The sequence below is a fragment of the Festucalex cinctus genome, chromosome 12 (genome assembly GCF_051991245.1).
Source record: "Festucalex cinctus isolate MCC-2025b chromosome 12, RoL_Fcin_1.0, whole genome shotgun sequence".
Classification (NCBI taxonomy): domain Eukaryota; kingdom Metazoa; phylum Chordata; class Actinopteri; order Syngnathiformes; family Syngnathidae; genus Festucalex; species Festucalex cinctus.
In genome coordinates this window covers 20,373,614-20,401,126 of record NC_135422.1, presented here as the reverse complement: position 1 = coordinate 20,401,126, position 27,513 = coordinate 20,373,614, and the positions used below count along the sequence as shown (strand labels likewise).

Sequence of the window (27,513 nt, the reverse complement as noted above, 5' to 3'; positions counted from 1 at the left end):
CTTCTTCTTTTTATAATTTTATTATTCTTGTTCTCTTCTTCTGCAAAAAAGGTGCAAAAACCACAAATGTTGGATTTATTTTTTTTTATTTCTATTTTGTTTTTTTTAGGGGTGGTGTTATTTGAATGATTTGAGACGTGTTTTGTTGTTTTTGTCCCGAGTGTGGACAAGATGAAATAAATTCCACAAGAAGAAGACGAAGTCTCAAGCTCCCAACTGATATGAGAGCACCGACACTCCCCGTGCGCTCGCTCGCTCGCTCGCCTCTCACACACTACAATTGTGTGTGTGTGTTGTGTTCCAGTGATCCCCGTGCGGGTATTGAAGACTTGTTCACTTGGCCCCCACCTAATTACACTGTGCGTGTGCGTGTGGTACAGTAGGCTGCTTCCTAATGACTTGTCTGCGCCCTCTATTCCCCCAATGCCGATATAACTTCCTGCCTCGCTGAACCTTCACTGCGTGCGTGCGCGCATGTGCGCGTGCCTTATATGTTGTTCCTTGATGGCCGAGGAAAGAAAGACAGCTCGAGTGTGGATCAAAAGTGACGATTATTGTTGGCATCGCTGTACCTAATCAAGTGTCCTGGCGTGACCTTCAATTGGGCCGCCGACCAAAGCGAGCATGCAGACCGAGACGTGACATCGCCGGGACGTGACGCGGTTTCACCACGTTACGATATTAGCCGTTAACGGCAAGCTCCGCCTCCTCCTCCTCGGCCCGTTAACGTCGTCTAATCGGTCGACTTAATCGTCCCCGGCGTGTCTTTGGCGTCTGCGCCGCTTTGACTGCACATTTTACCGCTGCTACAAAATGTTTCCACGTGGACTCTGTTAGCGTTAGCGTTAGCTGCTGAACGGATTTTGAAAGCAAACGCAATCGAAAGGGGCTCGTGTTTCTTGGCAGTTTCGATGAGCGAGCCTGGTCGTCGGTGGGTTATTAATTAACTAACGCCAGCGCTCGTCAAATGTGAACGAGGCCTTTAAAATTCGGCTCATTACAATCACATGCGTTCAAACGCTGGCAGCCATGATGACGTTTTCAACAGCTCGTGCATGCGTGGCTTGACACCGCTAACGCTGACTGATGACGTCACTTCCTGTCTGTGGATTTTGTGTCTGTGTTCATATTGTAATGAAGGAAAAGAGATTAGATGTAAATATTTGAAATTTCCAGTCCCAGCAAAAACAAAGGAACTTCAATTTAAAATTATCAACAATATTTACCAGGCAAAAAGAACTTTTGAAGGAGAAATTTAAGATGGATGTGGGAAATTGTGTTGTTGTTTTTTTTGTGAAAGTGTACATGAAGATCTGGATCATCTTTTCATGCGAGTATGTTAACAAAATTTTGCCTTGACTTTCAACATTGGATTTGTTGCAAAGGGACACAGATTGGTAATCTTACCATCACAGATATTAAATGTTTGGGGTTTTCCCTAAATGTTGACTTTTGCAGAAACAATATTTTATGAGGTGTATACACAAATGTCGTTTCTTTAGAACAAAACCAAATATTGCTCTTTGGAAAAAGGAAATCTTTTGGAAATCTTATAATAATTTGCTGTTACTTATTAATACCAAGAATGGAGCAAAACTGGTGTCATTTATTGAAAAAGTGTGCTTGTGAATTTATCTTTCATTGCACTTTTTGTCTTTTATTTGAAATGGAAATTCTGTTTGTTTGATTGCACTCTTCATTTGCATTTTGAAAATGATTGAAAGGGGATTGGACCTATTTTGTTTGTATTTGAAATAAAAAAAAGTGTTCATATTGTAATGCTATGCTATGCTAACGATGTTTTGCTGCATTTAGGCAACAGACGCCGCCGCCATGTTTGACTTACAACACTTCGTGATGACGCACACATTTGGATTGCTAACTGCAAGGTTTTTTTTTTCCAACTCTTTCTGTTTGTTTGTGTAACACAAACGCACACACTCGCACACTGACGCTCGCTCGCAGCTCGCTTGCTGCGAGCGTGGCCGCGGGCCTTTTATCATTTGTCGACTTTTTCTTCTTTTATTTTGTTGTTTGGAAGTCTCTGCGGTCCTCTTAGCTCGCCTTGTCTTTTGGAGGAAGGTGATGATGATGATGATGATGATGATGATGATGATGATGAAGATGAATCGTGCCCGAGATCATCCGACACGCGGCGGCAGGCGAGCTTTCAAAATGAGCTGCCTGATGACATCATTAATGGCGGCTAACTGCGCGGCATAAGACTAAAGAGGAGGGGGCGGGGCCGGGGCGGGGGAGGTGTGTGGTGAGGGTTTAAATTTGCCCTAATGAGGTCTGGAGGGACCTCACAAAACACCGCAGGCCATGAACACACACACTCACACACATCATGTCTCACCACCTGACCGTCCGTCTGCCCGGAATGCAAATCATTACAAATGGCCGCGTTCTTCTGACACTTGTTGTTTCCGTCAACTTCCTGTTTCTGTCAACTTTTCCACGACTTTTTTTTTTGTGTTTTATGTGCGCTCTTTCCCATTTCCTCTACTTTGGACTGTCTACTTTGACACTCTTGTTGATAATGAGGAAATAAACGTTAAAATGGTCGAATAGTTTATAGGCAAAAGTTGTAAATTTTTCGCAAGGCATTTCGGGGGACTTTGTGGGTGGGGGGGATTTATGGGGGGGGGGGGGGGCGTGGTGACACTTTTTCTGCTTGCATATTGGGAAAAGTTGCATTACTTCTCAACAAGACATTTTTCAGGAAAATATTTTCTCAAGACAAATCATGTCTTTTCCAGAAATGGACTTGAATATTTTCTGAAAAAAGGGGAAAAAATCTAGAAAAGGGTTTAAGATTCTCTTGAAAGAGAGAGAGTGTCATATTTTCCAGAAAATGGCTGCCTATTTTCTAGATACATTTACAAATTACTCAAAAGGGTCATGTTTCTGGGGGGGGCAGATGTTCTTAAAAAAAATGTATATTTATTCCCCCCCAAAAAAAGCTCTACTTTTCTAGGGAAAATTACCAACAAGACATTTTTCAGAAAAAGTAGTAGATTTTCTAGAGACAAGTCATGTCTTTTCCAGAAATGGATTTGAATATTTTCTGGGGAAAAAAAAGGTAAATTTTCTAGAAACGGTTTTAAGATTCTTCCCAAATGCTATCTATCCTCTTGAAAGAAAGTCATATTTTCCAGAAAATGGCTGCCTATTTTCTAGATAAAAATTGTAAATTACTCAAAGGGTCATGTTTCTGGAAAAAAAGGCATATTTTCTGAGAAAATGCACATTTATTCGAAAAGCTTTACTTTGCTAGGGAAGATTCCCAACAAGACATTTTCAGAAAAAGTTGTAGATTTTGTGGTGACACTTTTTCTGCTTGCATATTGGGAAAAGTTGCATTACTTCTCAACAAGACATTTTTCAGGAAAATATTTTCTCAAGACAAATCATGTCTTTTCCGGAAATGGACTTGAATATTTTCTGCAAAAAAAAAAAAAAAATGGGTGTATTTTCTAGAAAAGGGTTTAAGATTCTCTCCAAATGCTATGTATCCTCTTGAAAGAGAGTCATATTTTCCAGAAAATGGCTGCCAGTTTTCTAGATAAAAACAAAAATTTAATAGAAAATGGATGGATTGATAAATCAAAATTATTAAAGGGTCATATATCTAGAAAAAAAAAAGTCACATTTTCTGAAAAAAAATTGTATATTTATTCGAAAAGCTTTACTTTTCTATGGAAAATTCCCAAAAGAAACATTTTTAAAAGATTTTCTAGAGACAAGTCATGTGTGTTCCAGAGACGGACTTAAATAGTTCCTGTGAAAATGTTCTTCTCCTAGAAAAATATGTATCTTCTTGACAGAGTGATATGTTTTCTTGAAAATGGCTGTACATTTTCTAGATAAAAGTTGTGTATTTCTCAGCTCTTATTACTAGAAAAAGTCACATTTTCTGAAGAAAAAGATTGTCTATTTATTACAAAAGAATTGCTGTATATTCTTCAAAAAGCCATTTTTCTCGAGAAAAAGTTCCAAAGGGAAATTTTAAGTTTTGGATTTTGGGGGTGATTAGCATGCCGCTAACCTGCAAACAGTGCACAGCTGAACTGACTGGTTCCTCTTGTCCTGTGCAATGTGTGTTTGTCACGCCAGGCTGGCTCAACGTGTACGTCGTACGTGTGTGCGTGTGCACGTACGTGTGTGCGTGTGTGTGCGTGCTGCTTTGCTCGTTTCAGTGTGTCCGAGTCTCACCGAGTCTTCTTCTGTCCTGTCCTGTGCTTTCTCTCTCCTCGTGCGTACGTGCGTGTGCATGCGTGTGCTCGTGCGTGTGCACGTGTGTGTGTGCGTAGCTATCGGCAACCAGAGGAGGAGGAGCCCCAGCACGTTGGCCTCAGACATCTTTGAGCCGCACCTGGGCAGCCACATCCTGCAGGTAGGACGGCACAAACATCATCGTTCCTCACTGTGCAATCTTTTGCAGTCATCTGCAATAAATACTCACTCTATCATTTATTTTCTTGCATTACTATTTATTTCTTCTCCTAACTATATATATATATATATATATATATATATATATATATATATATATATATATATATATATATATATATATATATATATATATATAAAACAAAGGGAAATATAAATATATATATATATATATATATATATATATATATTTATTTATTTATTTTTTCCCTTTGTTTTCATGCTATTTATAATGGGCATCTATTATTTGTGGATTTCGCAATTGACTGTATTTTTCACCGATCGCCACTTATTCACTTATTTCACAGGATTATTATTTATTTTCCCGGGAACAAAAGTTTACTTTTTTTTGTCAGTTAGAAATTTTTGTTATTAGCAGTATTTTTTTCAACAGTCTACACTTTTCTAATTTGTTTTTTCTTTTTCTTTTTTTTGGGGGGGGGGGGGGGATGTTTTTTCTTTGCATTTCAGTTTTTTTTTTTAATTATTACATTAAATGACTGCTAATATTTGTTACTTGCAGTTTGCTTTTTGTACTGATCCCTTCTTAATTATAGTGAAAATCAATCACTTGCTGATTTTTGCTATTCACATTTGGCTCAAACCTGGAAAGTTGGGGTCCGCTGTACATCATAATAATTGAAACAAATTAATGTAGCGTTTTTTTTGTGTGTGTGTTTTTGGAGAGCTCAGAATTTTTCATTCAGCAGTCTTACTGATTCAACATATCATCATCATTGTGCTTTTTTTTTTATGTGCATATGTGCACGTTTGTGTGCGTGCGTGTGAATTTGTGCTCATGAATTCACCTGAAACCTCATAAAAATCCCATGACCCCTTCACCTTAATTGGATACTTCAGAGTCTCGCCAGAGTTGTGAAATTGAGAAGGTCAGGAGACCAGAGGAAAGATCAAAGGAAAAATGAAGCAAAGTGAAATCCAGCACTAACCAGACAACACCAACCCACCCACATGGTTACAAAACCAGAATCTTTCACCAACCCCAGAAACCTCAAATTTACAACAGATTATGGAGAGAGACCAGAGGAAAAACTAAAGAGAGGACGAAAGGATAGATGAAGCAGAGTGTAGCGCTTTTCAAAGCAAACAAATCTGTTGAGCTCCATTTTTAGGCTGATTAAAATTCAAATTGGTATGCTAATTCGTTTTTTTTATCCTCCTTACCTTAGACTCCAGGTACGCTCCACTGATGAGCTGTAGTAAGACTGTAGTAAGAAGAGCTGATTGGGATTGGACTCATGATTGAGAGGCGCTTGAGAGATTTGAAAACGGCTCCCAATCGGCCGCAACTTGCAAGAAAAGCTAACGTGGTAGCGATCACCTTTTGTCAAAACATCAACATTGCAGTTATGCCTGTTTCTTACATATTTCATTGGATTGTCAATATTTGAAAGAAACACAGGAAAGTCGTACAGTTAAAAAATTTGACATGATAGAGAAAAAAAAACTGCAAAACAGTTTTGGATTTTGTTGCAGCCAAAAATTAGTTCACTGCCAAATTAACGATTCTGAGCTCTCAAAAAAAAATAAAAAAATAAAATATATACATATATATATATATATATATATATATATATATATATATATATATATATTAAAGGACCAAATAAAAAAAAATGGCATTAAATCAAAATGAAATATCAAAACATTATATTCATTACATATTACATATATAATATTGGTGTTATTATTTTTATGTATATTTATTGATAATTTTTATTATAGTTTTCCATGTATGACAGGCCAAACCTTATAAATATGATTATTGAGTAACTATTATGATTGTTGAATAATCAAGTCATAAATAATGTTGATTATGACTTTTTTCTTTTACAAAATAAAATGCAAAAAAAAAAATAGTGAAAGCTGTCAGACAGAAGTCAAGTAAAATTGTCTTCCCAGAAGTAAACCAAAGTCACATGATGGGCGGGAAATGACACAGGCGGAGGCGTGGCCTGGTTAACGAGCGCGGCGTGACGAGCACAGGTGCGCTGTCGCCTCGCTCGAATCCCGTCGATGCGCTTGACATCCCATAATATATCGTTGGAATCCCCCCCGAGAGTTTAGTCGGCAAACCCCCGACGTGAAGATGCGCCGCTGATTGAAGCGCCGCCGTGATTGGAAGTGACACCCGCGCGACCCCTCCAGGCGTTGCGCGGGTGTTTCTTCAGCTCTCTTTGTGTGCGTGTGTGAGCGCCTTTTAGTTGCGACGTGTTTAACGTGTCACGTTTGATATAAGTCCACGCAAAAAGTCGAACATCAAGCGACGACAATTTGTGTATTTTAAGCAATTGCATATGCTGCATTCGTTGCTAACATCCTTTTATTTTTATTTTTTTAATTTTTTCCCCTTCGTATTTTATCATCATATTATGTTTTATATTTGGCAATTTCTGGCAATGTTGAGTGCCTGTTGGTTGCTTGCAAGTTTGCTTGTTTTGTGTGATTTTCATTTTGTATGCTGAAAAATGGTCAAATAAAAAGTTGCATAATTAGATAAGTAAAAATAATTTTGAAAAATCTGGAAAATTGTCATATTGGTGTCACGATGTGACACCAGGAGGCAGGACCCAAATGCAGGGGGCAACAAAAAACAGGACAAGGCAGGGATGCAAGTAAAAAAAAAGGGGATTTAATTAACAAAAAATGTAAACAAGGGACTATGGAAAAAATTAACAAGATCAAAAACAAACACAAGGCATGGCATGGAAAACAGGGACATGAACATGAACAGGCACAATGACTCCACAAGAACCGAACGGAAAACAGGTGACTAAATACACACAGGCTAATTGACAATGACTAGACACAGCTGGGCAAGACACAAGTGGCAAGGGAAGCTGATTGGTGGATACACTGGGAAGGGAAGACACACTCAGGTGGACGTGGTTTGACATAACGGGACAAGGGAAGAGACAAGGAACACATGACAAACAACCAAAAACACCAAAAGAAGACAAAATCCCACCCCCCACAAAACCAAAACATGACAATTGGTTTCTACATGGCAGATTTGATCGATATCAATGTTAGACTTGGCAGAGGCATCTTTTGTTGAATTACAGTTAGAATTCTAATTAATTAATTTAAAAATTAATATAAAAATGAAATTAATAATAATAATAATAATAATACTTATAAATAATGTGTAATATAAATAAAAAATAATATAGAATAAAATAAAAAATTAAAACGAATTAATTAAAAATAATTCTATAAAAAATATACAAGATTCCTCCTGTAAACATAATTAAGTATATAATTTCTACATGTATTTAATTCAGCAAGTTGTAAAATGTCTGAAGTCCTCTTGTTTATGTTGTTTATGTTGAATACATTTAAAACATGATAAATGATGCAGTTTCTACTAAGTACTGTCTCCAATGTTCTCCAATTTGGATCCTGTAAATGTATCGGATGGCATGGCGACAAATGTTTGTTGGGAGGAGCAATATGGCCGCCTCACGACCTCAAAAGTCTTGGCTTATCAGCTATCCAGTCATATATATTAGATGAGTGGCGCTAATGAACTTGAACCGGCTAGCTAGCGAGCATGTTAGCTAGCACGCGAGCTAGCACGATGGCTGCAGTCTTGATTGCAACGTCCGGTCCGGCCTGCGGGGTTTTTAATCTCCATCCGTGGCCCGGCGTCGCTAAGTGACTCGGCTGGCATTCATTAGCGCGGCGCTCGTGCGCGATCAATCACGCCGGCGCTCTTCAAATGTCATCGGCAAACTTCTCACAATCAATTAGGCCGACGATGAATGAGGCCAATTTGCCGACACGGGCGCCGTCGTCCCGCGTGCGCAAAGGTTAATATATGGACGTTTGCATTTTGGTGTAGGTGAGCGTCGTGCTGGGGGCGGGGCAACGCTCGTTAGCGCGCTTTGACGGAAATCACCTTGCTTTATTATTAGCGCTCATCAAACACAGCACAGACCAAAACACTTACCATGTTAGCATGTTTTGTTTTTGTTTTGCTTTTTTTTTTCTACCAAAAAAAAACCAACATTTTTTTTATTTATGGCAATCATCATGATGTCAATAATTCATAGATTTTGGCTATTTGCATTTTTTTTTCCCTGATGCCAGTTTTTTTGCACATTTTCACTGTACAGGTTTTTTTCCATGGGAAAATGTTCTTTTTTTTTTCTCATGACAATAATGGGGCGGCACGGTAGTCGAGTGGTTAGCACGTCCGCTTCCCAGTTCTGAGGTCTCCGGTTCGAGTCCAGGCTCGGACCTTCCTGGGTGGAGTTTGCATGTTCTCCCCGTGCCCGCGTGGGTCTTCTCCGGGTACTCCGGTCTCCTCCCACATTTCAAAGACATGCATGGCAGGTTAATTGGGCGCTCCGAATTGTCCCTAGGTGTGCGTGTGAGTGTGGATGGTTGTTCGTCTCTGTGTGCCCTGCGATTGGTTGGCAACCAGTCCAGGGTGTCCCCTGCCTACTGCCCAGAGCCAGCTGAGATAGGCGCCAGCAGCCCCCGCGACCCTTGTGAGGAATAAGCGGTCAAGAAAATGGATGGATGGATGGATGACAATTATGATGTCAAATAATTCACAGGTTGTCACTATTTGTCGATTTTTTTTTTATTTTTTTTTTACATTTCACATCTTTATTTAATTTATTTTTTTTAACCAATCCCTATTATGAGCATAAATTATTGGTGGATTTTTGCTATTTGCGTTTTTCCCAATCACTCTCATTAGCATTTTTTTGTTTTGTTTTGTTTTTTGTTTGTTTTGTTGTCTCTCTCTCTCTCTCTCTCATCTCTCTCTCTTTCTTCCTTCTGACTCTTTCTCTTGCTCTCTGTCTGTCTCTCTCTCTCTCTCCCTCGCCTCTCTCTCTCTTTCTCCCTCCCTGACTCTCTCTCTCTTGCTCTCTCTCTCCTCTCTGTCTTTTTTACTCTCTGTCTTGCTCTCCCTCATCTCTCTCCTGTCTCTCTCTCCCTCGCCTCTCTCTCTCTTTCTCCCTCTCTGACTCTCGCTCTGCCTCTCTCTCCTCTCTCCCTTTTCTCTCTCTCTCTGTCTCTATTTCCCTCTCTCTCTCTTTCTCTCTCTCTCTCTCTCTCTCTCTCTCTCTCTCTCTCTCTCTCTCTCTCTCTCTCTCTCTCTCTCTCTCTCTCTCTCTTTCTCTCTCTCTGTGTGTCCCCCATCCATTGACCGTGGATGTCCCTTGCCCTCCCTTCATTCACGTGTCAGGTGCGCACGACTGTCACATGGTCACGCCCGTGTTGTTTGCGTGTGCAGCAGCAGCATCTGGCAAGGGCGGCCCCCAGAGGCATTGTGGGTAGGGCGGCGACGTCTGGCTCCGGTCCCATCGGCAATCTGTTGCCCGTGCGTGTATGCGTACTCTCCATATGCCGAGCGTGCGCGGACGTCAATCGTGTTTGTCACGTGCCGCGGCGTCGAGCTCCTCGACATTCTCGCGCGTGTTTGTTTCGTCCTTGGCTGGCGGCGCCCCAGGAAGGTGGGCGGAGCTTTGTTCGGCAGGCCGCTGGATTCACGTCGTTCACCGACGCTTTGCAACTTTTCACATCAGAAGTGCAACTTTTTTTTCTCCCAAAATCACCTCAGAACATGTAATGTTCAATATGAATATGCAATATTATTTCCAAACGACTGAATAGTTTGACATCGGAAGCGGCTGGGGAGATGCATGTCAAGAAAAGGGGTGTGGTTTGAAGTGAGGATTCGGCTTTGAAATTCATTGGTGACGCGTTCCAGTGAAAGTTCGCCTTTCAAATCACTTTGAAGGCCGACTTTCAAGTTTGACTTCAACTTACAATGACGCTTTCACACAAACATTTTGGGCAACCCATTTGGATTTGTCAAACACAAGTTAAAGGTGTCAAATTAGGGTTTCAATTAAACGTTAGACACTCAAGTTAGGCTATAAAAGGATACTTGACTCATTGAGTCGTTTTCAGGTGTAAAAAGTCAATATTTTATCCAGAATGACTGTACAATGAATACCTTTAAAAATAAAATTTTTTGTTTCCACTTTCTGTTGACTAAAGATGACATCACCTGTGCTGAGGAAACGCGTAACGACCAGTGATAATTTCATCAATGAAAAATTTTCGTCATAATTTTCGTCACAAATTTTTTTCCCCAGACGAAAATTAAACGAAGACTAAAATAGAATCCATTCATTCAGACCAAAACAATAACTAAAATTGACTGACAATTTGGTAAACTTCTAAAATGAAAACAATATAGTAACAAAAATGTTAAACTACAAAGAGGTGTTTTCATTTTCTGTATAAAAGTTAAAATGTATGCTGAAGGAAAATATCGACTCAACTAATTTTTTTTTTCGTCGACTAAAATTGGATTAAAAATAAAATACAATCAAATGACTAAATTATGACTTAAATTTTAATTTAAAACTTTAATAACTTAATAACTAAAACTAAATTCAAATTTCTTGTCAAAATTAACAGTGGTAACGACCAATCATGGCTCAGTTTGCTGACCAAACCCAGAAAACAGGTGAGCAGTGATTGGTCGTTACCTACTTCCTCAACACAGGATGACGACGATGATGATTGCTCCATATTTGATGACGCCACAGCCCAAGTGATGCTTATTGAAATGTGATGTCACTTCCTGTTGCGCTTCCACCTCGGCATGATGTCACATTTGGTCACATTTGTTCTCCGCTGGCTGCCTGGCTGGCTCGCTCTTTTTTTTCTTCTTTTTTTTTTTTTTTTTTTTTTTTTTTGTCTTCGCTCGCTCCCAACGCGGCGTGCGCTCGCTCGCTTGATTTCCTGGCCGCTCGGCTAATCAAAACGCATGAAGGCCGTCAGGCCAAATGAAGACAAATGGAGGACGCCGCCGCTTTGGACTCATTAGCCGTCCGGCGACGCCCTCCTCCTCCTCCTCCTCCTCCTCCCAGCCGCTCTCCGCCTTCCCGCGACGACTCAATTTGGACGCCAACGCGACGGCCACCAGCCACTGCCGGCCACCAAACCTGATTGGTCCCGTGAGCGATGATGTCGCCGCATGATGAGCAAGCAGAAGCAGACTTGCACTTCCACCAGCGGCCACCGGTGGCAGTGGAATCACTCATGCCAAGGACATTCATGACAAATGGCGGAATTGTTTTTGATTTGAAAATCTGCGAGTCCGTCAGCCGTCTCATCCATCGGGGATGCTAATTAGTGTGAAACGTTACCACGCTCGCCATGAATCACATATAATGATGGTGAGCGTGCCATCGTGTGACTGATGAGTCGTTGTGATGGCCGCTTCCTGTCGCTACGTCAATGCTAGGCTAACGTCGCACGTCGCATCCATCAAATCGCTGTCGCCGTTTGACTTTCTCGCTAATAGTAGTGATGATGATGATGATGATGATGATGATATTGTGTAGCTTTGTTTGCTAACGCTCACCAGGAAGTGTGATGACAGGCCACGCCCACAACACACTGATGATTAGCAGCATGCTCTTTATTGACAAGTTGTGTGCCTTTGGCGATGAATCAGGCCTCAAACAAATGTGTGTGCGTGTTATGCATGAATATACTGCATGTGTGTGTGTTGTGTATATACAAATCTGCTTGTTGCGTGTGCGTGTGTGTTTGGAAGGATACGTTGAGGTTAAGCGCGGCGACAAGAAGCGTCTGGATCCATCTGGAGGAGCTGTTAACGCGTCTGTCCTTGAGTTTGTCGCCTTTGAGCGTCTGTCGTGCCGTCTGGTCGCCACGGCAACGCCTCAAGCAAGCCATCGGGTGTCATGTGACCTGTCGACTAGTGGCATGCGATGCTGCAAATTTTGGCACCAATATACCAAGTTATTACAGGGCCAGTATCATTGATATCGATACTTTTTGAAAATGATGGTATATCATTATTTTTTTTAAATTAAGGTAGCTGTATCATTGAATAGCTTATTCGCAATCAAATTTTAAGTGTTTTTGTGTTGTTTCCTTTTTAAACATGACGAAATTAGGCCAAAGATTATTGATAATTAGAAAAGACGTTATCAATGGGTATTATACCACGTATTATAGCAGTTATACCACGACACTTCCGGGTCACTTCCTGTTGATTTTAGGCCACTTCCGGGTCACTTTCTGTTAATTGTAAGCGACTTCCGGGTCACTTCCTGTTGAAATCTGGTCACTTCCTGTTGATTTTAGGTCAATTATGCGTCACTTCATGTTGATTTTAGGCCACTTCCGGGTCACTTCCTGTTGAAATCAGGTCACTTCCTGTTGGTTTTAGGCCACTACCAGGTCACTTCCTGTTAATTGTAAGCCACTTCCGGGTCACTTCCTGTTGAAATCAGGTCACTTCCTGTTGATATTAGATCACTTCTGGGTCACTTCCTGTTGAAATGATGTCGCTTCCGGTTTCCATCCATAACAAAATAAATTTTTTAACGTTAAATGAAGTGCACAAATTTAAACAAATATTTTATTATATACTGTTCAGAAACTACAAATACAAAAAAAAACAACTAAAAATTCTGCCTTAATCACTTCTTTTTCAACCTAAATAAACAAGATGTTAAAGATCATGCAACAACAACTACAAAAGATAAAACAACATACAAAGCAGCAGTGCATAAATGAGCAAAATTGAAACTCAACTACTAGATCGACATTTTAGTGTCAGTATCAATCTGTTATCGATACTGACTTGGTATCGATAATATCGATATTTGGATCGATCTGCCCACCACTACTGTCAACACATCAAAACACTATATAAAACACTAGCGCTAATGCTAACGCTAACTATAAGGCTAATGCTAAAGCTGCTTTTCATTGGCTGACTGTGAGCCAAACGTCCTGTTCTTCACGTGACCACGAAGGAATGGATTGGTCGCTAGCCTACGTCAGGACGCATCTGAAAATCGACTGGTCGCCGACCAGTGCCGGGTTGTGCAGACAAGACATTTTTCAGAAAAAGTAGTAGATTTTCTAGAGACAAGTCATGTCTTTTCCAGAAATGGATTTGAATATCTTCTGGAAAAAAAGGTAAATTTTCTAGAAACGGTTTTAAGATTCTTCCCAAATGGGGACAACAAAGTGGATTGGTCGTCACCAGTGATGTCACTTTTTTTTTTTTTTTAACGGTGATGTCATCTATTCTGCAATGATGATATCACTTCTTTCTTCTTGCCCAATGATGCCATTTGTTGTCATTCAGCCAACAGTGATGTCATCGGTGAAGATCATCGGTTGGTCATTTCCTCTCCACTTATGACATCATTCGTACGCCGACATGATGTCATTTCCACGTCAGTGATGTCATTGTTCAACGCTGATTCCACGACGATGCCACGTTCTTCTAAATGATTCTTTGGCGTCGTTTGATGATGTCATTTCCTGTCTGTGTGCCGAGTGATGTCATGCCTGCTTCATCTTCATCATCATGATGAAGATGATTGGCGCCATCTTGCTTGGTGTGTCAACATGCAGACGCTATGGCAACTTCCCCCGATCACCTCCCATCGGCCATCTTATTGACACGTTGACCTTTTCTGACTCCCCCTGCGCGCTCACCTCACTTGCCCCGCCCATCTCCCTCCCTGCTTGCCTGGCCTCTTGCCTGACACCCCCGCATACCCCCCGCGATCGATGACTTCATCCCGATGGTTCTATCGCCAATCAGCAGCAAGTTGACCTTTTGGACTTGGCAATGATGGCGCCACAGTTGACCTTTTGCGATGGGAATGTCAGCCAGCAGATGGACAGGAAGCGCATCATCATCTGGATGGCAGCCAAACAGGAAGTGCTTCCGATCGACAGGAAGCGCGTCGAGTTCGGAAATGTTTGAAAGGAACTTTTCAAATTGCACTTTCAACATTTCACCTTTCGGCATGCAAGGAGACAAAAGCATTTCATTATCTTCTTTTCCTTCTTTTTCTGTTTTTCTTCTTTCTTCTTTTTCTTCTTTTTCTTCTTTTTCTTCTTTTTCTTCTTTTTCTTCTTTTTCTTCTTTTTCTTCTTTTCCTTTTTCTTTCTTTCTTCTTCTTCCTTTTCTTCTTTTTCTTTTTCTTCTTTTTCTTCTTTTTAATTTCCATTTTTCTTCTTTTTCTTTTTCTTTTCCTTTTTTCTTCTCCTTTTTCTTCCTCTTTTTCATCTTCTCCCTTTTCCTTCTTTTTCTTTTTTCTTTTCTTCTTTCTCTTCTTCTTCTCCTCCTTATTTTTCTTCTTCTTTCTTCTTAGTATTCTTTTTCTTCTTCTCCTTCTTCTTCTCCTGTCTTCATTCTCTTCTTCTTTTGTCCCCAAAGTCTTTGTGCCCCCCAACCATTGCTCATGTTGTCCCTAAATTGCTTTTAATCACGCCTGCCGTTCCTCCTCGTCCTCGCTTGATTTCTCGACTTGTCGCTTTGCCATACATCACAGCCCTTTTCTTTCGCCATCCATTTGTTTTTGTTTTTTTCGGTGCGCACACAAACACTTTTTCCATTTGTCACTGGGAGGCAGCTCGACAGTAACATTTAAAGCGGCCGTTGTGAATGGTTAAAAGATGGCCCCATCTTCATTGTGTGTGTGCGTGCGCGCGAGGGCGGGCGATCGATGCAGTAATCTGCGGAAGGTGGGAAGCGGCGAGAGAGTGAGAGAAGCGTTCAGCAGCGCTCGCTAATCAATTGCACGTCTTGCTTTTCACTGTCTGAATGTCCTCATTTAGGACGCACATCTGCATGGCTGCCATCTGCAGGTGGCGCCACTGAGGAATTTGCCATCGGCCTTGTCGCAATTATCCATTCATATATTATTATTACTAGGGGTGTGAATTGCCTAGTACCTGACGATTCGATTCGTATCACGATTCACAGGTCACGATTCGATTCGATACCGATTAATCCTGATACGAATTTATAAGTCGATTGTTGCGATTTTTTTCATTCCAATTTAGAAAATACTAATCAGTAAGCTTGTAGAGTGTAAGATTTATATGAAAATGTATTATTTATCTGAAATTTCAGTCTTATAGAGGTTGTAATCTGTTTCATGTTTGAACAGCATTAAAATAAAATATTAAGGCTTAATGTTCCGTTCATATAACATTCTTCCATGCTCAAGGTGTGAATCCTAACCCGAAGTCAGACGTTTTGTTGAATATTTTTCCATTAAAAATGGAAGTTTAAAAATCGATTCACACACACACACACACACACACACAAAGGCAATGATGATAAGACGTTGAATCGGTAAGACTACCGAATGAACAATTCTGAGCTCTTTATAAAAAAATAAAAAATAAAAAAAAAAATCGATTTTTTTTATTGAATCGATGCGAGAATCGCGCGATGTAGTATCGCGATATATCGCTGAATCAAATTTTTTTTTAACACCCCTAATTATTACTATGACTTATTAATAATAACTAGGGGTGTCAGACAATTACAATTTTTAATCGTAATTAATTGCATGACTTCAATAGTTAATTTATGATTAATTACAAATTTTATATCAGTTCTAAATGTACAATAAAATTGTATACGTTTTCATACTGTTAAAAAAGTGGAAAGATATGAAACTAGTAGAAATATGGCTGCATTCTTTAGTTATTGATAAAGTAATTTCATAATAATTCATAAAATTTAGTTACAATTGCAAAGATGCTCTGTACCGTAAAAAACACGTGCAATATTGATTTGTGTTGAGGTCATTTTTCTGCCACCAGATGGCATAATTGCATTTGTAAGTCGTTGGTGACAGCTCAGTGCGTTTTTCTTTTCATATTTAAGAACTACCTCATCTTGAAGTTGTTATGAGTAAACAGGGCGTGGAGGCAGATGTGTAGTCAAATAGGGATTTCATTCAACAAAACAAGGAGGTAAACAAGGATCTAGCTGAGAAATAAAATAACATCCAAAAAACACGCAAGGCAAACCGTCGGGGGAACTTCAGGGCAAAAAAACGGGCAGCATGACGTGAGGGAAGCACAATGAATCGACGCGGACAGCGGGGAGACAAGAAACTAAACATGCATACACTAATTGACAATGAGACACAGCTGGGCAAGACACAAGTGGCAGAGGATGCTGATTGGTTGACACATGAGGAAGGGCAGGCAAAACACAGGTGGACATGCTAATGCTTAACAAGACGAGGGAGGCACACAAGGACAACAACGCAAAACACTCACATCAGGATCATGACAAAACCTAAACTAAAGCTGAACCATAAAAGTCAAACAAAAAAAACTAACCAAAATCCAACCCAAACCATGACAGAAGTAACTTGTGAAATTCTGCGCACATTTTTTAAATTGTAAAATACAACTTGACACGAACCTCCACAAATTTATTTATGCATTATTACTACATTTATTACAGCTAAATTTTGACGTGAAATTAAATCACATGTTTTAAAATTAAAGGGATACTTTACTTATTTAGCCATTTTTGGCAGTGAACATGAATATTTTGCCTATAATAAATGTGATATTTTCATTATTTTTCATGTACAATTAGTACCTTTAAAAACACATTTTGCAACTTACTGTCGACTGAAAATGACATCACAAAGGCTCAGGTAACCAATCACAGCTCAGCTTCTGAATGTCACATGACCAAACCTAGAAAACAGGTGAGCTGTGATTGGTTACTTGAGCCCTTGTGATGTCATCTTCAGTCGACAGCTGGTTTGCAAAATGTGTTTTTAAAAGTACTAATTGTACGTGAAAAATAATGAAAGTATCAAATTAATTATAGACAAAATATTAACTTTTTATTGCTGTAATGGGCTAAATAAGTGAAGTATCCCTTTAAGGAGCAATAAAGGAACTTTAAATTAACTCAAAATGAACACACTAATTTTGACACCCCTAATAATAACAATAATAAGAGTAATAATAATAATAATAATAATTATTATTATTATTATTATTATTACATATTGAATTATTGCACCTGCTGTTGTTGCCCTATAAGTGGGGGCGGAACTCATGCATACAAGTGCCGCTTAGCATTGTCAACTTTAGCGACAAATCAAGCCACTTTTTTTGCGGTAGTATTGTAGGGGAAAATTTAAAAAAAAATGTGTGATGTTTTCTCTGTCGGTTACAGCGTTAGCGAATGATTGTAACGTGTGTTCCCTATCAGCTCATGCTAGTTAGCGCTAACTGAGCTACCACTTTTGGCTAATGCAAATCTGTGCTAGCAATTTTAGCCAATGGCTAATGCTAAAACAGGCTAACGCTGATGACGCGCTTTGCTGCCAATTCTAATCTATGCTAACGCTGGTAAAACTACTAGCTCCTGCTAATTTATGCTACTGTCATTTTGTAATCACGTTGACATTGGTGAATATTCGTTTCATATCTGTGCATGTGTGTATTTGCATTACGAGCAGAAGTCAAAGTTGTTTTGTTGTTGTTGTCTGCAGAAGTGACTGAAGCTTTTTCAACATTTTCATTCTGCTTAATAGGACAAAGCAATTTATTGTGTGCGCGCGCTCACGCACGCACACACGCTATTAATTCAACACAAGCAGTCAGTCCACACACAACAAATAAAATAAATAAATGTACAATCAAAATTGCAATTACCTGCGGAATTTGTGAAGGGTAAACAAATGTGCGCCACCCCCCTCGCTCACTCACACGCACGTGCGCGCACGCACGCACACGCGCGGCGTTAGCGTTCTAGTTAGCATGCTGAAATGAATACAGTTAGATCCAAAGCAATTTCCTTTTATTTATCTTAGCAGCCGTGCATAAATAAAGGCAAGGGCATCCAGGCAATTAGCATAATTACTAGGAGGCGGTCAGAGCCTCTGTGATTTCTCACACACACACGCACACAAATCCACGCACACACCCCGCCACGGGGCGCGCGTGTGCGTAGACAATGGAACGTGTGTTTCGCAATTGTTTGTTGTTTTCTTAACTTTTGCGTGCGAGTGGCCATCTCCTGTGGTCCGTTTGTTGCACACGCACACACCTCGAGGCCCTGCGTGTTATTAATATGCAAATGGTGCGTTGGAAACAAGCGGCGGGCCTTGGAAACAATATCCCGTCTGACAGGCGAGGTCAGCTGATTCGGGATCGCTCGCTTGCTCTCATCTGATTGGTTTGCCCAGCTGAATGTTGCTCGTCCGCCTCATGAATATTAATGAGGCCCAGCACAAACGTAAACGTCCTGTCGTTCCGCAAGATGCGCAACACGTCCATTCGTGAGAGCACTTCACTAGTATGTGTGAGAGCATTTCAGCGGTGGAGGTAAGAGAGAGAACGTAATGTGTGCGAGTCTTCTAAAAACTTGATTTAGTCACACGTCTAGCGCAAGCTAATGCTACATTAGCCTGTTAGAATGCATGAATGACCTTGCAGGGAAATTTCCCTCAAGGTCGTGTTGAACTTTGACCCTCTGTAAATATTTCTAAATCTTTATTTAAATGTGTGGGGCAATCCCAGCAGCTAACTCTAAATTAGCCTGTTAGCATGCGTGAATGACCTTGCAGGGAAATTTTGCTCAAGGTCGTGTTGACTGACATGACCTTTGACGCTTTTCAGATGCTTCGAAATCTTTATTTACATGTGTGGGGCAATCCCAGCAGCTAATGCTAAATTAGCCTCTTAGCCTGTTAGCATGCATGAATGACCTTGCAGGGATATTACCCTCAAGCTCATGTTGACTGACATGACCTTTGACCCCTTTCAGATGCTTCTCAGTCTTTATGTACACGTGTGGAGCAATCCCAGCAGCTAATGCTACATTAGCCTGTTAGCTTGTTAGCATGCGTGAATGACCTTGCAGGGGCATTTTCCTCAAGGTTGTGTTGACGTGACCTTTGACCCTGTTCTTTTAAATACATGTGCGGGGCAATCCCAGCAGCTAATGCTAAATTGGCCTGTTAGCATGCGTGAATGACCTTGCAGGGAACCGTTCCTCAAAGGTCGTGTGGACATGACCTTTGACCCTTTTCAGATGCTCCTAAATCTTTATTTACATGTGCGGGGCAATCCCAGCAACTAATGCTAAATTAGCCTGTTAGCATGCGTGAATAACCTTGCAGGGAACCTTTCCTCAAGGTTGTGTTGACTAACATGACCTTTGACCCTTTTCAGATGCTTTTATATCTTTATTTACATGTGTGGGGCAATCCCAGCAGCTAATGCTAAATTAGCCTGCTAGCATGCGTGAATCACAATCACCAGCTACGTGAATGACCTTGCAGGAAAATTTCCCTCAAGGTCATGTTGACTGACATGACATTTGAACCTTTTCAGATGCTTCTAAATCTTTATTTACATGTGTGGGGCAATCCCAGCAGCTAATCTGTCATTAGCCTGTTAGGCTGTTACCATGCGTGAATGACCTTGCAGGGAACCTTTCCTCAAAGGTTGTGTTGACATGACCTTTGACCCTTTTCAGATGCTCCTAAATCTTTATTTACATGTCTGGGACAATTCCAGCAGCTCATGCTAAATTATCCTGTTAGCATGTGTGAATGACCTTGCAGGGAAATTTCCCTCAAGGTCGTGTTGACTCACATGACCTTTGACCCTTTTCAGATGCTTCGAAATCTTTATTTACATTTGTGGGGCAATCCCAGCAGCTAATGCTAAATTAGCCTGCTAGTATGCGTGAATGACCTTGCAGGGAATTTTTTTCCTTTAGGTCGTTTTGACATGACCTTTGACCCTTTTCAGATACTTCGCAATCTTTATTTACACGTGCGAGCCAATCCCAGCAGCAAATGTTACATTAGCCTGTTAGCATACGTGAATGACCTTACAGGGAAATTTCGCTCAAGGTCGTGTTGACTGACATGACCTTTGACCCTTTTCAGATGCTTCTAAATCTTAGTTACATGTTTGGGGCAATCCCAGCAGCTCATGCTAAATTAGCCTGTTAGCCTGTTGAATGACCTTGCAGGGTAATCTTTTCTTTCATTACAAGTAGTTTTTTGTTCGTTTTTCTTTTTCTTCTTCTTCTTATTGTTAATAACAAAAACGCTTTACTACACACTGACACACGCACTGTGTGTGTGTGTGTGTCAGTGTGGAGATCCTTGTGTAATTAACCTGCTTGCGTGTGCACATGTGTGTCATTTGGCTTTACTTAGCGCCATCATCGCACAGCGTAAGAAAGGCGCACACTCGTTATGTGCGCTCGTGCGCGTGCGCATGCGAGATGTCGCACCTGCCGAGCGTCACGGCACGATCTTCGCATCAATCCGACATTAGATACACTCTGCTGTGTGTGTGCGTGTATGTTGTGCGTCAGACTATCGTGTTTGTTTGTGAGAACGCAACACATGCGCGTTCCACGCGTTGATCACATTGATTGATTATTGACAGACAATGTGTGTTTGTTTTCTTCCATTTGCAGTCTCTGGACGCTTTTGTATTTGCACTAAACAAGGAAGGTCGCTTCCTGTACATCTCGGAGACGGTCTCCATCTACTTGGGACTCTCGCAGGTCAGTCGGACTTTATTTTGAACATCACTAACAATCATAAACATACAACAACAAAAATAAAATATCTACAAAACAAGCCAAATTCAACAAAGCACACCTAAACATCCATTTTCCATGTTCCAAAGGAAGTGGGACGAATTCACAAGACTTATGACAGCCCTACTATATGTATATATATATATATATATATATATATATATATATATATATATATATATATATATATATATATATATATATATATATATATATATGACAGGGTAGCCGATAGCCCATGCAAGCGGTTGAAGTCACATGGCGGCCATCTTGCTACTCCCACCTCACCAGCAGACTACTGTATCAACTATACGCTATACGTTAGGGGTGTTAAAAAAAAATCGATTCGGCGATATATCGCGATACTACATCGCGCGATTCTCGAATTTTTTCTTTTTTTTCTTATCATCATTGCCTTTTGTGTGTGTGTGTGTGTGTGTGTGAATCGATTTTTAAACTTCCATTTTTAATGGAAAAATATTCAAGAAAACGTCTGACTTCGGGTTAGGATTCACACCTTGAGCATGGAAGAATGTTATATGAACGGAACATTAAGCCTTAATATTTTTATTTTAATGCTGTTCAAACATGAAACAGATTACAACCTCTATAAGACTGAAATTTCAGATAAATAAATAATACATTTTCATATAAATCTTACACTCTACAAGCTTACTGATTAGTATTTTCAAAATTTGAATGAAAAAAAATTGCAACAATCAACTTATAAATTCGTATCGGGATTAATCGGTATCTAATCGAATCGTGACCTGTGAATCGTGATACGAATCGAATCGCCAGGTACTAGGCAATTCACACCCCTACTATACGTATAGATGACACATACAGCTCGGAGGCACTTAGTATAAGGAGGGAGGCAGAGTGGGGGGTTGTGCCCCAGGGTGTTCACTATTTTTAACAAGTTAAAAAAATAAATAAAATTAAAATAAAAAAATTAACAAGGTATGTGCTGCTTTGAAGACCCCCTTTTTCTTGTTATTACCCAGTTCCTTAGACGCCAATATTAGATTTGGCAGAGGCATCTTTCTGAATTACAGTTATAATTCTTTAATTAAAAATAAATAAATAAAATATATGTCTACAAGTTTCATCATGAAGCAAATAATTTTTACCATGTATTTGAGGCAAGTTGTAAAATGTCTGAAGTTTAATACATTTAAAACACTCATAAATGCTGCTGTTGCTATTAAGTATTATCTCAAATGTTCTCCAATTAGGACACTTTAAATGGCTATCCAGTCATATATATAGATGAGTGAAACAAACCAACAACTTTTATGTGAACACAAGAGGTAAAGGGACATGCAAGGCATATATTCTTTATCCTCTGCAGAAAACGCAACAAGTATTTTTGTATTTTCTGTACGATGAGCCGTTTCTTCTTTCATGCGCGCTGAACCTGCGGCACATGTAACGATTTTTGATGTAGAAGAAGACAAAGCTAGCTATCATCGTGCTCTGAGCAAAACCCACACGACACGCAAAAATATGTTTCCTTTTCGTAATTCTACCTGGATAACTTTATTGACATATCTACGTACGGATATTTCCTATTTTTCTGCAAGCCAGCCAATCGGGCTTCGTTTAATTGCGTCTCATTTGGTCAGAAAAGACAATTGTCAACAAACGAGCTTCATTTACAATCTCATCAGCTCACGCACACACGCACGCGCTCTCTTCTATTTACTTGTGTGTGTGTGCGCGCCTGTCAGCTCACTAACGAGCCATGCGTCTCTATTGGCTCACTCTCCGCTGACTCGCGTTAATGGAGGCCCCAAGGTCAGCGCTTTGACCTTGACAAAGCTAATAAGTCATTAAGTGACGAGCTCAGCGTGTGCGTGCGCTCGCGCGTGTGTGCGTGAGAAGTCAATGATCGAGGCTCAATGTGCATGTTGATTAATAAAAAAAGATGTTCAATGCAGACGTTTGTTTTTCAGTGTTAATGCTGAATGACTGAATTTTTTTTCATGCAGCTTGTTGTGCAGAGCACCCCCATATGGCAGAGTGCTGCAATTACATATTAATAACTAATAATTCAGCACGAAAAACAATTTTAGAAGATTATTTTAGAATAAATCATAATTGTTGAAGCATGATTTCTTGAAAAGGCTCTAGATTGATTTGAGCTGATCAAGTCGTTGACACACAAATGTGATAACGGGATTATGTAAATGAGCTGTTGTGTGACCTCATCATTGCTCACATTTGAGAGCACACTATTTCTTTACTCATTTTTTTTTTTTTTTTTTTTACTTTTTTTTTTCCCCACAAAAAAATGTATATTGAAGTACATTTGTCCTGAAAATGGATTGGGATCTTCACCAAGCCTATCTATCAAGTCATTGGTAGAGAAATTTAGTGTGGGGGCAGGATTATGCAAATTAAAACTGTGGAATTTGACACTTTTGTATACAAGACATTAAAGCTATATGGAAGTTAATATTGAAGTATGATTGTCTTGAAAATGGCTCTGGATCTTCACCCAGCCGATCTGATGGAGTCACTGGCAGGGAAAGTCAAATGTTGTGCGATTATGCAAATTAGCCAGATTGTAACACCTTAATTACACATTCATAAGTAATAATTGTGCAACAAATAAATGTAGGAAGAAATTCTAAAATTGCGTAGTGAAGTCTAGTTGTCTTGAAAAGGGCTGTGGATCTTCACCAAGCTTACCTCATCAAGTCGTTGGCGGGGGAATTCGGTGTGGCGGGCATCATTATGCAAATTAGTATGGTTGTGATGTCACAAACTGGAATATGAGACGTTTGTATACACAACATTAATAAATCATAAATGCGCATGTCTTGAAAATGGTTCTGGATCTTCACCCAGCTGATCTGATGATGTCACTGATAGATGAACTCAATGTGGTTGTGGGATTATGCAAATTAGCCAGATTGTGACATCACTACTGGTTGAAAAGTCATCTTAATTACACGTTCATAAGTAATAATTGTGCAAAAAATCAATGTCGGAAGAAAGTTGTAAAATTGCGTATTGAAGTCTAAGTTGTCTTGAAAAATCTTCACCAAGATCTTCACCAAGCCTACCTCATCAAGTTGTTGGCGGGGAAATTCAGTGTGGGAGTGGCATTATGCAAATGAGCCCGATTAGTAACATTTGAGGCCACACAACAAATGTTATGTTTATTTATTACACTGTAATAATGGTTAATTCGGCTCAAAAGATATATTTAAAAAAAAATGATTGCAGTGTCATTTTATTTGAAGCGTGACAATTGTCAGACTTGAACCCCGCCCGTCCGTCTGTGCGGCCATTTTAACGATTGCTTAACGAGCTTGTTTCGTTTTTGCCTTCCAATGAGTTAATGTCAGGAATATATTTTTGATTGACGCCTCGTCACTTCCTCAAAGTTTTTCTTTCCCCTTTGCTAATCCCTCAATTTAACGGCGCCGCCATTTTCTCACCACATTGTGCGACAATCGTTAGCGGCAAACAAGATGGAGGATGAGGAGGTGTGTGTGCGTGTGATTAAAGTTGTGAGGTGAAGGCGAGCAAAGAGGCGCTAATCAGCACCACGTCGGCTAACGTGCGATAAAAAGCCAAAGAACAAGATAAGACTTGCTTGCTTGGGGGACCCGCGTGTGACAATTAATCAATTATTTGATAGGCATCATCAATCAATGCGGGATGTGGAATTAATCCAGGGAGGGAGAAAAAGGTACGAGGTGGGAGGAGAGGGAGGGGAAAGATGTGCGCTTGCCTCCTCGTTAATTGACTCAAGTGATTGTTGGCGTCTCTTTTGGAGGGACGCGCACGTCACACGTACACACGAACTTCGACTTTCACACTTCCTCGACTGTCGCACCACATGGCCACATGACATCTGTGTGTGCACGACGTGTGTGCGCGTGCATATTCACTTTCCTGTGCGTGGCTGTGTGCCAGTACGGTTGTGAGAGCACCAAGGTTATTTTAGTCAACTAAAACTAGCAAAAAAAACAACAACCTAAAACTAAAATTCCAAAAACAATTTCGTTCATGAAATCCAATAAAAACAAAAATGCTATAAAAAAAAAAAAAAACTAACTGAAAGTGCATTTTGTGTTTACAAAACTAACTAAAACTTAGTTTTTGTCTTTGATGATTAATTGAGCGCATGGGCCTGTGGGGATGATTTGAAATGTGATTTTATGTTGGTTTATTTTGATATGAACCGGAACTAGGATGTAAGAAGTGACATCATTTCACAGCAGCCAATAGGAAAGCACCTTCACATGATGTCACTCCCATGCTTCACATTTTTTTAATATTGAGCACAAGTAATATACTTTAAAAAAAAAACTAAAACTAACACTGAAACTAAAACTAAGGATTTTTTAAATAACTAAAACTAATAAAAACTAACAGAAGCACCCTGAAAATGAATTACAACTAACTCAATTTAAACAACAAATCTCAAAATGAAATAAAAACGAACTAATGAATGAATAATTCCAAAGTCATACAAATTTAAAAGAAACAGACTAAAACTAATACTGAATCTAACTAAAACTAATAAAAACTAACATAACCACCCTGAAAACAAATTAAATCTAATTACATTTAAAAAACAAAACTCAAATCGAAATCAAAAGTAACTTAAATGAAAAATTTCCAAACTATAATAAACCTGGAGAGCAAAAAAATGAATTGAAATCAATTTCATCAATAAAGTTGTGGCAGTTGAAATCTGTTGAAGGAATGAAGCAAAGTGCAAAGAATTCAACGGAAGTAGCATTTTGTCAAATTTCAAGTTTTGTCGTCATTTCGTTCAACAGTGACGTGTCAGTCTGACCACACGGTGGCACTGTGCACATACCGATGTACGCCAAGAAGAAGAAAAAGAAGAAGAACTCACCTAACCCTAAATGTGAAACATTTTCAGTGTCCAAACGTTCTTTTCCTTCCTTTCCTTTCCTTTCCTTTCTTTTTTTCTTTTTCTTTCTTTTTTTTTTTTTTTTTTTTGTCGGCATGCATGCGTGCACATCGGGGACGGGAGGTCGCCATTTACATGAGGTGGCGCGGGGGCACGCCAGAGACGGGCGAGGTGGCCGACGATGATGATGGGCAGACGAGGAAGGTCACAATTAATTGAGCCTCCCCGGTGGACCTTCTCGTCTGTCCACATTCATATTTCATCACTCCTCAGCTAGCGGCTCATTACAATCAAATCGTATCTTCAACCGACTGCTCTCTGGGTGCTCCACTTCAGCATGTATATATATATATATATATATATATATATATATATATATATATATATAAATTTAGATCTAAAATGAGATATAAAATGTGTGATTAATTTGCAATTAATCGTGAGTTAATTAGTGATGTCATATGATTAATTACGATTAAAAAATTTAATTGATGACACCTCTAATATATATGTAAAATATATATTGCAGCTATCGGGTGGTCAGCTTGTATATTTGAAGTGTGCATTTTGTTCCTCGTCAGCTTGAGGCCAACCAAACTTTCTCCCACATGCTGTCAGCCTGAAGGACCCGCTGGAAAAGCGTTGAGAATGGGGGGGGGGCGTTCAGGTCAGGGTTGTGACCCACATCGGGAAGGCGGCAGCAGCGGAGGCGCTTGTTGCGCGAAGTGGCGCTTGTTGGCTTGCATTACACACGCCCGCGAGGTGAGGCAGGCGCGCGACCTTGACAAGGACGACGCACATTTCAATTCTGCGCTTCAAAAAGAAGTCGTTCTTTTTATATAAAAAAAAAAAAAAAAAAAAAAAGTCATTTGTTTCACTCGGATTCACTTGTGAAAGTTGGAAATGTTTTCGGGTTTCACCTCCTCAAAGTCAAACTGCCTTTTTAGCATACTTTCAAATAAACTTTCACAAACTTTACATATACTTTATATGTATATATATATATATACATATATATATATATATATATATATATATATATATATATATATATATATATATATATATATAGATATAGATATAGATATATATATATATATATATATATATATATATAGATATATATATATATATATATATAGATAGATATAGATATAGATATAGATATAGATATATAGATATATGTATACCGAGGATGACGGGCGCCGGTTGAGGTGGGCGGGGCTTGCGAGCGCCGGCCGACGGGGTGACAACGTGTCGCAATATGGAGACGGAATGTTAAGCGAGTCCATCGCATGCAAATGAACTCGATCATTTTTATTGACGCGGCCGATCGATGGGCGGCGGAAGGTCAACGGCGCCCCCTGGAGACGCGTGCCAAATTTCAATCCCCACCCTGGAGGGGGTCACGCGGGTCCTTGATCAATCTCGATATTTATTTATTTCATATATATATATATATTTATTTATTTTTTATCCTGTGGAAAACAAGTTGTTGTTTTTTTTATTCCATGACATTCATCAAGAAAACAAAAAAAAAAACAAAGCAAACATTTTTTTTGTCCAAATGTTAGTCAACCTTGCAAATGTTTCAATTCTCTTGCTTGATTTCTTTCCTCCTCTTCATCCGAAGCGAGGGATGATGAAGATGATGAAGAGGAGGAGGTCACGTGACGGCAGCTGATGGCCACACTTAAGT

The 27,513-nt window shown here is 39.7% G+C and overlaps 1 protein-coding gene across 2 annotated transcripts in view; it reads left to right on the top strand.

The window, feature by feature from the left end:
• The window catches only part of npas3 (neuronal PAS domain protein 3), a 129,786-nt gene that overhangs the window by 66,525 nt on the left and 35,748 nt on the right, over positions 1–27,513 (top strand). For both annotated transcript variants that reach the window (XM_077539117.1, XM_077539118.1), the window contains exons 4-5: positions 4,317–4,399; positions 20,786–20,875. In XM_077539117.1, coding sequence (XP_077395243.1) covers positions 4,317–4,399; positions 20,786–20,875 — 173 coding nt within the window. The remainder of the gene's footprint in view (positions 1–4,316; positions 4,400–20,785; positions 20,876–27,513) is intronic.